Genomic DNA, 11,635 nt, shown 5'->3' with positions numbered 1-11,635 from the left:
CCTCCACGTCTCCCGATGTACTGACCTGTCTCCTGGTAGCGCCTCCATGCTCTGGGCACTACGCTGACAGACACAGCAAACCTTCTTGCCACAGCTCGCATTGGATGTGCCATCCTGGGTGAGCTGCACTACCTGAGCCACTTGTGTGGGTTGTAGACTCCGTCTCATGCTACCACTAGAGTGAAAGCACCGCCAGCTTTCAAAAGTGACCAAAACATCAGCCAGAAAGCATAGGAGCTGAGAAGTGGTCTGTGGTCACCACCTGCAGAAAAACCTCCTTTATTGGGGGTGTCTTGCTAATTGCCTATAATTTCCACCTGCTGTCTATTCCATTTGCACAACAGCATGTGAAATTGATTGTCAATTAGTGTTGCTTCCTAAGTGGACAGTTTGATTTCACAGAAGTGCGATTGACTTGGAGTTACATTGTGTTGTTTAAGTGTGCCCTTTATATTTTTGAGCAGAGTATATATATATATATATATATATATATATATATATATATATCTCACACACACCTGGAGAGTGTCTAGCACACCACTTCCACATGTGCATATGTTGCTACTGTATCCTTACCCAGTGGCAATAGATCTCCAAGACCAATAGGTCCCCAGTGGCATTACCCCCACCCCAAGTTGCCATAAGTCCTTATTGAAGCTTCCCATCCTTAAAGCATTAACCACTCCCAGTGTTCACCACAGCGTCTATAGATCCCCCCCCCCCCCCTCATCACTACACAGCAGCGGTCCCCAGGTGCAATGATCAGTCCCTCAGCTGAACTTAGAGTGCAGTGATCGGCAGTAGTGCTCAGTTCCACGCACATGCTTGACTGTCCAGTGCGTGCACTCCAAGAATGCTGCTTCTGGTGAAAGCCCATCTGGCTGAAATCACATCTCATGAGACTATGCCAGGTAAGTGGTTAAAATCACATGAGGGGTGTGCAGTAAGTTTAAAGAGGTGATGGAGTACACACAATCTGGTTGTTAACTGTAATCTGACTTTTTTTATGAAACGTCAAGGCACAGAACCGTATATACTGTAAGCAGCACTGCACACCAAAGAAGTCAGCATGTTCCCTTCCTTCACAAACTCGCTATGGAGCTGACTGACTGAGCTGCTTTTGGGGAGAAAGCAACGTCCCAAACCACTGTGCTTGAGTGGTTTGCAGAACTTCAGCACAGGAGAGTGTCCCCAGAAGATGAGATGCTCTGCAGCCAACCTGTGTCCGCCATCACCGAGGACAGCATTGCTGCTGTGCGGGCCATAGTTGAGGTGGATGCCAGGGTGAACATGGCCCAGAGAAGGAGATAAGCATTTCATCGGGATCCAACAGCTTGATACTCAATGAAAAGCTTGGCACATGCAAGGTTTCTGCACACTGGGTGCCCAATCAGCTGACTCGAGAGCAGAAGGAGGTTTTGGTGACTGGCCAGGTGTGATAGCGGTCACTCAAACAGTCAGCACAGTGGACCCCAGTTGGAGGTGTGCCACAACAGAAGAGCCAAAGTGAGTGGAGCTTTGCAAACCACACAGTGGCTGTGTTTGGTGGCAAAGATTGGTCATATACCTACCGTGCAGCAGCGAGCCTTCACTGGGGATTGGTATACCAACCAATACCAGCCGCAATGGCTGGAAGCCATTTCCAGGTTCCATCCAAGAACTGGTGCTTGTGGTACCCTTCTCCATCACAACAATGCACCTGCCCACAAGTACAGGAAAGTGGTGGATTGTCTGGGTCATCCGCCATACAGTACAGACCTTGCCCCTGTGACATCTTCACGTTAACGCCAATCAAGTGCAAGATGCATGGGATTCGCTTTGAGTAACCGGAAGCTGCAGTGTAGACCGTTATCCAGCAAGTAGAAGACACCTGCTTCGGACTGGTCCAGCTCCTTCTCCAAGTGGTTTGAACACATACAACTTTGCATAGACTCCTCTGGCAAATACTTTGGGAAAAAATAATGTTCACTTTGTTTATTTTATTACCAGTTATTTATATAGCGCACACACATTCCACACCCCTTTACAGAGAATATTTGGCCATTCACATCAGTCCCTGCCCTAGTGGAGCATACAATCTAGATTCCCTATCACGTGTTATTTAATTGAAAGACACATTGTCATTAGAAGTAAAACACTGTTCCAAGCTGGGATAGACCCCGTTCACACTGCACATCTGACCCTGGTTATTCCTGGATCGGCCCCATTTACACTACACACAGGTGCAGTGTTAACTCTTCAGCCAACGCCTGGAGATTACATCATGGGCTTTGAGACCTGGGTTACCTGTTCACACTGCCCAATAACCTGAGGACCCTTCACACCAAGCTGCGACCAGAGTTAACCCAGCAATAGGGTTAACTCGGGCATAACTTAACTAAACACAAGAGACATCAGAGATATTTACAGCTTTCAACTAGTTTCTCTTCCCTGAGGGTGCAAACACTGTATCTGACTGGTCGCATCCGATGCGACCATGCCAGGCAAGTGGTTAAAAGACACTAACTCACACTACAAACTGTACTAATTGTAAATGGGTGAGGTTGGCCATCTCTTGGGGTATGTACCGAACAAGGACGCCATCTTGAATCCAAGCCAGTTTTCCCATTTTCTGCACAGTTTTTGAAACAAAGGGTGTACTGCGACTTTTGAATCACAATATATTATATATATTTTATTTATTGAGTAGCAGTTAATTTACCGATGGACACAATACAGATGGTCATAATCCCGACAACTATTGACCGACAGACAAAATACTGACATTAGGCCGACATGTTCATAATACCAACATGACAAAATGCAGACATGTGTTTTGAAGGAATTTTGACAAAAAAAAAACAGACATGTTCATACTGTACTTTGCCATGCCATTGGACCTGGAAAGGGAATATAATAGTCATTGACACCAAAAAAACAGAAAAACTCATGTCAGTATTTTGACATGTTGGCATTTCAAGTATCGGTATTCTGACTATGTCGGCATTTTGAACACGCTGGCATAATGAATGTCAGTGTTTTGACTGTAGGTCAATGGCTGTTGGGATTATGACTGATGGTATTGTGTCCGGTGGTAACCCACACTGAACACATACATATATATTATATACATACATATATATATATATATATATATATATATATATATATATATATATATATATATATATATACATATATACATATACACACACACATACATACATACATACATACACACATTTACTGTATATATTAAAAATTCTCATACTTTGACAGAAGTAGACATATGAAATCATATTTACATTTGCTGTTCAGACTTGTGCAAATTATCATTTGCCATTATGAACAGTTAAAAACCAGATGTGCCAGGCGGCCAAACTTATATCACAGCGGCAGAAGAATAAGAAGGGCTGTTAAAAACGGACCACTGAAAGTAAACATTCATTCAGGAAATACTGTTCTTGCCATTAGTGTGATGAACAGGTAAGTCCATGTGTCGCTACAAATGCAGGATCCTTTATCAATGATTTGTTTACTGAATATTATTAAATCAATTTACTATTAGAATAGAAAACACATCTCAAAATATTTACATGTAAATGACAAACATGGAAAATACCTGTAAAAGGGTCAAACAGCTGATTCACCTCCAGGTCTGAGTAAGTGCTGAGACACCCAGGGCACTTAAAGGACGCTCTTATGGTGGACTCTCGTTCATCTGACTCGATCTTGCGGCGAACGTGATCCAGCTTATATTTGACTACATCCACAAGTACTTTGTAATTGATATAATAATAATTGTGTTTGGTGCTCTTCCCATTTGACCCAGTCTCAACACGCATGCGGCACTTGATGAATTTATCCGCCTTTAGGGTGTTGAGTATTGTTCTAAGCTGCTTCTTTTCATACTTGAGGAGCTGGGCGATGTCCTCTTCCTTGACACATGGGTATCTAATGAGCACATCGAGAGTCAGCGAATGCTCCAGGCCATAGAAACCACGCACCATGTACTTGGCAAGTCGCTTGAGGGCAGCAGGCACTTCAGTCATCATGTCTTGATCTCCCATGGTATCAGGACAAAGACATCTACTATCTACAGGCACAAAACAGAAGACACAGGGTCAGCCGTGGGCCGTGGCTCTTTATATTCTGCACATAGGATCACCACAGGAAAATAGCCTTAGGCAAAAAAAAAAAAAAACAGCAAAATAAATGTTCATAACACGTGCAATGACTTCCCAGATCCTCAGTCTGAGAAATACACAGTAACAGGTCTGCTGTGACTCATTTCCATCATGAATTCCCAGTGGACTCTTTTGCCAAAAGCCATGTTGTAACCATCTGTAATAAACTCCAGAGTCTCAGCAGAACATATGAGGATTTCAGGCCTTTGCATCATGCAGCTAGGGCGGCCAGGATAGGAGTGTAGAATATTGATGTTTACTCTTATATGTACCGAGAAAAATGGGATTAATTAACATTAGTGACCTAAGAAAATAATGGGCAATTATTCTCTAACGTTATACAATTTGTAATACGATTTTTATTACACTGCACTTTCGCTGATATAACTCACACTCTCAATTGTGCAATAAAGATAATGGTGGAATAAAAAGGAGACTTTGGGGGTAATTCCAAGTTGATCGCAGCAGGATTTTTGTTAGCAATTGGGCAAAGCCATGTGCACTGCAGGGGAGACAGATATAACATGTGCAGAGAGAGTTAGATTTGGGTGGGGTGTGTTCAATCTGCAATCTAATTTGCAGTGTAAAAATAAAGCAGCCAGTATTTACCCTACACAGAAATAAAATAACCCACCCAAATCTAACTCTCTCTGCACATGTTATATCTGTCTCCCCTGCAGTGCACATGGTTTTGCCCAGTTACTATCAAAAATCCTGCTGCGATCAACTCAGAATTACCCCCTTTATGCACAACAGTTTACCTGACCCCTATATATTAAAGAGATCTCTCTACAATACATGTTAACATTTACTGTTTTACCATTTTTTATATATTTTATATTTGACATGATAATATAAAGTTAGCAATCTGTAAGCATCTATGAATAAATATATGAAGCAGCGGCCCCTGCCATCTTTTTGCAGGTTGACTGAATTACACGCAACAAAAGAACCACCTTCTATGAACTGCATCAGCTGTAGCCCCTAGTAGCCAGGTAGTGCCGCTGTAATAGCAGAGGAATGACATCCAATTGGAAGTGCTCTCTGCCGATCGCAGTCCAGACTGGTAGCCCCAGGGGAAGAGATATCCTCCCCTTAGGACTACCAGTCTTCCGTGTGATTAGCAGAAAGCGCTTCTAATAGGAATCCACTGCCAATCCACTCCTCGTAGCTTGTATTCACTGAGCACGTGAGGCCCTACAGACAATTTTCGGGAGTATTAATGAGAGGCAATTCTATCAGGCCCCAGTACTACAGGCATGGTTAAGTGTGTGGGTAGGGTTATCGCCTTTCCATTGTCAAATTACCAAATGGGACATAAGGGGCGTGACAAGTGACCAAACTTCAGCAGGGTTACAATCCTTTTATTTCTGAGATTTCAGGGCCCCACATGCCCCTTTATACATTGGCTCCACATGCACCTTATATGCCTCAGTGTTCCCTCATACCCACTTATATGCCTCAGTGCTTCTTAATGTGCCATCCTAGACCCCCCTCGTGCCCCTTGATATGCCTCAGAGCCCCTTCATTGCCACAAGCCTCAGAGAACCTTCATGCCACCAGCCTCAGAGCTCATTAAGCCATAACCCTTTATATGCCAGCCCAGGGCACCCCCTTATGCCCTTGCGGTTAAGGCTTACTTATCGTCAATCACCAAAGGTCTAGTTCAAATTAAGGGGTGTATTTACTAAGCCTTGGATGGAGATAAAGTGGACGGAGATAAAAGTACCAGTCAGTCAGCTCCTAACTGCCATGTCACAGGCTGTGTTTGAAAAATGACAGTTAGGAGCTGGTTGGCTGGTACTTTATCTCCGTCCACTTTATCTTCTTCCAAGGCTTAGTAAATAGAACCCTAACGGGGACATTTACTAAGCAGTGATAATAGCAGAGAAGTAAGCTAGTGGAGAAGTTGCCCCATCAACCAATCAGCAGCTCTGTATAATTTTATAGTATGCAAATTATAGATGTTACTTCAGTGCTGATTGGTTGCCATGGGCACTTCTCCACTGGCTCACTTCTCCGCTCTTATCACTGCTTAGTAAAATGTCCCCCTTAACCTCCCATCTGGCGACCACAACTCTTTCACTACCTGTTAGCAGATCCTGGAGTCCGAATCAGCCTACTGCAGCATCCCACACACGTCACTGCTCTAGTTACACCTGCAGCCAGAAAAGATTAATCAGAGGATGTAGCTGTGGGTTGGATTTAAGGTGGAACAGAGCGGCAGAAAGAGCTGGTCCAGCCGTGGCACACTCGCAGTGATGTTGCTGGCACCAAGTAAATGTATTTTCAGACACCACCCATCTTGGATTAGGAAGCATGTGGACTCCAGACAGAGCGGTTAATTTTCAGACTTGAGGGCAAAGCCTAAGCCTGGGTACTTTGTGTCCACCGTTTTGAGCAACATCTCATGACATCATTATGCTTTCAGTTATTGGTAGAAATGAGCGGGTTCAGTTCTCAGAGAATCGAACCCTACCGAACTTCACTACCCGAGCCCAGCTCGGGTTTTCCCACCCGACACGAAAACCAGAACGAGGCGTAACGTCATCGGATTCTCGCGGGGTTTGGATTCCATATAAGGAGCCACACGTAGCCGCTATTTTCACTCCGGAATTGGAGAGTGTAGAGAGAGGATGTGTCTCTGTCCTCAGTGTCCTGCATCAGTTCAGTGGTAGAGTCTTGTGCTGCATCATTCCAGTCACAGTGGTGGTGTCCTCTGCTGCCATATGTCCAGTGCTGCTGTATAAGTCCAGTCCAGTGGTGCTGTGTTGTGCTGCATCAGTTCAGTGGTAGTCTCTTGTGCTGCATCAGTCCAGTCACAGTGGTGGTGTCCTCTGCTGCCATATGTCCAGTGATGCCGTATAAGTCCAGTCCAGTGGTTCTGTGTTGTTCTGCATCAGTACAGTGGTGGTGTCCCTGTGCTGCTATATATGTCCAGTGGTACTGCCGTATATGTCCAGCGATACTGCCATATAATTCCAGTCCAGTGATCCTGCCGTATATGTCCACTGGTACTGCCGTATAATTCCAGTCCAGTAGTGCTGCCATATAAGTTCACTTGTGCTGTCCTGTGATGTATATTATTTACTCCAAATAAAGGGGTTATTAATATTTAATCCAAATAATTTTCACAGGGTTTGCCGTGTGTGGTGTAGAGGTACGCTCTCCTGTACCGTATATTGTTATGTAACGCCAGAAAAATAATGGAGAACAAAAATTTGGAGGATAAAATAGGGAAAGATCAAGTACCACTTCCTCGTAGTGCTGAAGCTGCTGCCACTAGTCATGACATAGACGATGAAATGCCATCAACGTCGTCTGCCAAGGCCAATGCCCAATGTCATAGTAGAGGGCATGTCAAATCCGAAAAGCAAAAAAGTTCAGTAAAAATGATCCCAAAAAAAGAAATTGAAATGGTCTGAGGAGAAACGTAAACTTGCCAATATGCCATTTACGACATGGAGTGGCAAGGAATGGCTAAGGCCCTGGCCTATGTTCATAACTAGTGGTTCAGCTTCACATGACGATGGAAGCCCTCATCCTCCCGTTAGAAAAATGATAAGAGTTAAGCTGGCAAAAGCACAGCAAAGAACTGGGCGTTCTAAGATGGTATCACAAATCCCCAAGGAGAGTCCAAGTGTGTCGGCGGTTGCGATGCCATACTTTCCGAACACTGGACAGGAAGGAGGTGGCTCCTTCCACCATTTGCATGCCCTCTGCAAGTGCTGGAGGAAGCACCCACAGTCCAGTCTCTGATATTCATATTGAAGATGTCACTGTTGAAGTACACCAGGATGAGGATATGGGTGTTGCGGACGCCGAGAAGGACGATTCTGATGGCGATGTGGTTTGTTTAAATCAGGCACCGGGAGAGACACCTGTTGTCCGTGGTATGAAGAAGCCCATTGGGATGCCTGGGCAAAACACCAAAAAAGCCACCTCTTCAGTGTGGAATTATTTCTCCACAAATCCGGACAACACGTGTCAAGCCATGTGTTGCCTCTGTCAATCTGTAATAAGTAGGGGTAAGGATATTAACCACCTAGGAACATCCTCCCTTATACGTCACCTGCAGTGCATTCATCAGAAGTCAGTGTCAAGTTGTGACACTTTGGGTAAGAGCGTAAGCAGTCCACTGACGCCTAAATCTCTTCTTCCTCTTGTACCCAAGCTCATGCAAGTCACTCCACCAACTGCTTCAACGTCAACTTTCTCCTCAGTCAGGAATGTCAGTAGTCCTGCAGGCCATGTCACTGGCAAGACTGAGGAGTCCTCTCCTAACTGGGATTCCTCTGGAGGATTGAGTGGTATGCCTACTGCTGGTGTTGCTGCCGCTGCTGTTGTTGCTGCAGGGAGTCGATCATCATCCCAGAGGGGAAGTCGGAAGACCACTTGTACTACTTCAACTAAGCAATTGACTGTCCAACAGTCCTTTGTGAGGAAGATGAAATAGGACAGCAGTCATCCTGTTGCAAAGCAGATAACTGAAACCTTGACAGCTATGTTGGTGTTAGACGTGCGTCTGGTATCCGCCATTAGTTCAGTGGGACTTGGAGAATTGTTTGAGGTACTGTGTCCCCGGTATCAAATCCCATCTAGGTTCCACTTCACAAGGCAGGCGATACCAAGAATCTACAGAGAAGTCAGAAAAAGTATCCTCCGTATCCAAAAAAATAAATTAAAATCCAGTTGTACCCACTGTCCACTTAACCACGGACATGTGGACAAGTGGAACAGGGCAGACTATATGACTGACAGCCCACTGGGTAGATGTATTGCCTCCCGCAGCAACAACAGCGGCACCAGTAGCGGCATCTCGCAAACGCCAGCTGTTTCCTAGGCAGGCTACGCTATCTATCACCGTTTTCCGTAAGAGGCACACCGCTGACGACCTCTTATGGAAACTGAGGGACATCGCACAATGGCTTACCCCAATTAGACTCGCCTGGGGATTTGTAATATCGGACGCCGCCACCAATATTGTGCGTGCATTACATGTGGGCAAATTCCAGCACGTCCCATGTTTTGCACATATAATTAATTTGGTGGTGCAGAATTTTTTGAAAAATGACAGGGTGGTGCAAGGGATGCTGACTGTGGCCCGAAAAATTGTAGGCCACTTTCGACATTCAGCCACCGCGTACCGAAGACTGTAGCACCAGCAAACACTTCTGAACCTGCCCAGCCATCACCTGAAGCAAGAGGTGGTAACGAAGTGGAATACAACCCTCTATATGCTTCAGAGGATGGAGGAGCAGCAAAAGGCCATTCAAGCCTATACATCCGCCTACGATATAGGCAAAGGAGGGGGAATGCACCTGACTCAAGCGCAGTGGAGAATGATTTCCGTCTTGTGCAAGGTTCTCCAACCCTTTGAACGTGCCACACGTGAAGTCAGTTCAGACACTGCCAGCTTGAGTCAGGTAATTTCCCTCATCAGGCTTTTGCAGAAGCAACTGGAGAAATTGAAGGAGGTGCTAAGACGGAGCGATTCTGCAAAGTATGTGGGACTTGTGGATGGAGCCCTTCATTCGCTTTGCCAGGATTCAAGGGTGGTCAATCTGTTGAAATCAGAGCACTACATTTTGGCCACCGTGCTCAATCCTAGGTTTAAATCCTACGTTGTATCTCTCTTTCCGGCAGGCACAAGTCTGCAGTGGTTCAAAGACCTGCTGGTGAGAAAATGGTCAACTCAAGCGGAACGTGACCCGTCAACAGCTCCTCCTTCATTTTCTCCCGCAACTGGGGCTGCGAGGAAAAGGATAAGATTTACTAGCCCACCCGCTGGTGGTGATGCAGGGCAGTCAGGAGCGAGTGCTGACATCTGGTCTGGACTGAAGGACCTGCCAACGATTACCGACATGTCTACTGTCACTGCATATGATTCTGTCACCATTGAAATAATGGTGGAGGATTATATGAGTGATAGCAGGCCCGGCGCTACCCGCTCAGCGAAGGGATGCAGTGCAGGGAGGCGCTGGGACGGAGAGGCGCGCCTCCTGCTCTGCATCCCTTCCCTGCTGCTGCGCCATCCTGTCCCCCCTACTGATGCTGCTGCAGCCAGCTGCTGTGCCTGTCACTGTATGCAGGGCCGAAACTAGGGGGGGGGGGCTAGGGGGGCAGGCGACCTGGGCGCCGGATTGGAGGGGGCGCCGAGACCCCCAAACACCGCCGCGGCACTTTTAAACCCCCTTCTCCCGAGTGCTCAGCTCGGGGGGCGGGGTTTCGCAGAATGACGCGATTGCGTCGTGACGTCACGGCGCAAACACGTCATTCAACGAAACCCCGCCGGAGGAGGGAGAAGGGGGAGCCCAGAGCCGCGCAGACGAGGAGGGAGAGGCGGCTGAAGAGCGGCGAGAACCGCTTCAAATGTAAGTCAGCCCCTCTCCCTTCCTCTCTCTCTCTCCCTCCCTCTCCCCACCACCTGCCGTAATGTGTAAAATGGGGACCTGTGCCTGCGTACTGTGTAAAATGGGGACCTGTGCCAGCGTACTGTGTAAAATGGGGACCTGTGCCAGCGTACTGTGTAAAATGGGGACCTGTGCCAGCGTACTGTAATAAATGGGGACCTGTGCCAGCGTACTGTGTAAAATGGGGACCTGTGCCAGCGTACTGTATAAAATGGGGACCTGTGCCAGCGTACTGTGTAAAATGGGGACCTGTGCCAGCGTACTGTGTAAAATGGGGACCTGTGCCAGCGTACTGTGTAAAATGGGGACCTGTGCCAGCGTACTGTGTAAAATGGGGACCTGTGCTTGCCGCAATGTGTAAAATGGGGACACTTGCCAGCGTACTGTGTAAAATGGGGACACTTTTTCCTGCCGCAATGTGTAAAATGGGGACACTTGCCAGCGTACTGTGTAAAATGGGGACACTTGCCAGCGTACTGTGTAAAATGGGGACACTTTTTCCTGCCGCAATGTGTAAAATGGGGACACTTTTTCCTGCCGCAATGTGTAAAATGGGGACACTTTTTCCTGCCGCAATGTGTAAAATGGGGACACTTTTTCCTGGATATGAAATTTATGTTAGAAAATTTTTATTCATTTATTTATTTATTATTTTATTTTATTATTTTTATTTATTTATTGTAAAATATTTTTTTTTTTTTGCGGGGGGGGGGGTGTCAAATGACTACCTTGCCCCGGGTGACAGAAATCCTAGTTTCGGCCCTGCTGTATGACAGGTGTCAAAGTCAGAAAAATATCCCTATACACGCTGCCATATTTGCACCTCATGCTGGTCCGTGCTGCGCATGCGTGCGCTTTCCCGTGATAGCGCATACCCGCTGATGCATGCACCCGCTCGCATCGGTATGCGTATTTACGGTAAAGAGTATGTAGTCGTAGCGTGCGACCCAATCGTTACATATTTTCACAATTAATGTAGTTTGTAGATCATGGTCCCTTTGATAGTTTCTGAAAGTTTAGTTAATATAGAATGTCCCTGAGCTGAGGAATCCATCT

General features: G+C 46.2%; 1 protein-coding gene across 1 annotated transcript in view; it reads right to left on the bottom strand.

Annotated features, from left to right (window-relative positions):
* Window positions 1-4,161, bottom strand: part of LOC134924182 (general transcription factor IIE subunit 1-like) — a 10,574-nt gene extending 6,413 nt beyond the window's left edge. Inside the window, exon 1 of the mRNA XM_063920816.1 lies at window positions 3,602-4,161. Within this exon, the coding sequence (XP_063776886.1) occupies window positions 3,602-4,049 (448 nt within the window). The 5' untranslated portion in view covers window positions 4,050-4,161. The remainder of the gene's footprint in view (window positions 1-3,601) is intronic.
* Window positions 4,162-11,635: the final 7,474 nt, after the last annotated feature.

This window comes from Pseudophryne corroboree, chromosome 1 (genome assembly GCF_028390025.1).
Source record: "Pseudophryne corroboree isolate aPseCor3 chromosome 1, aPseCor3.hap2, whole genome shotgun sequence".
In the NCBI taxonomy this organism is placed as follows: Eukaryota; Metazoa; Chordata; class Amphibia; order Anura; family Myobatrachidae; genus Pseudophryne; species Pseudophryne corroboree.
The sequence above is the reverse complement of the archived record's forward strand: the minus strand, read 5'-3'. Positions and strand labels throughout refer to the sequence as shown.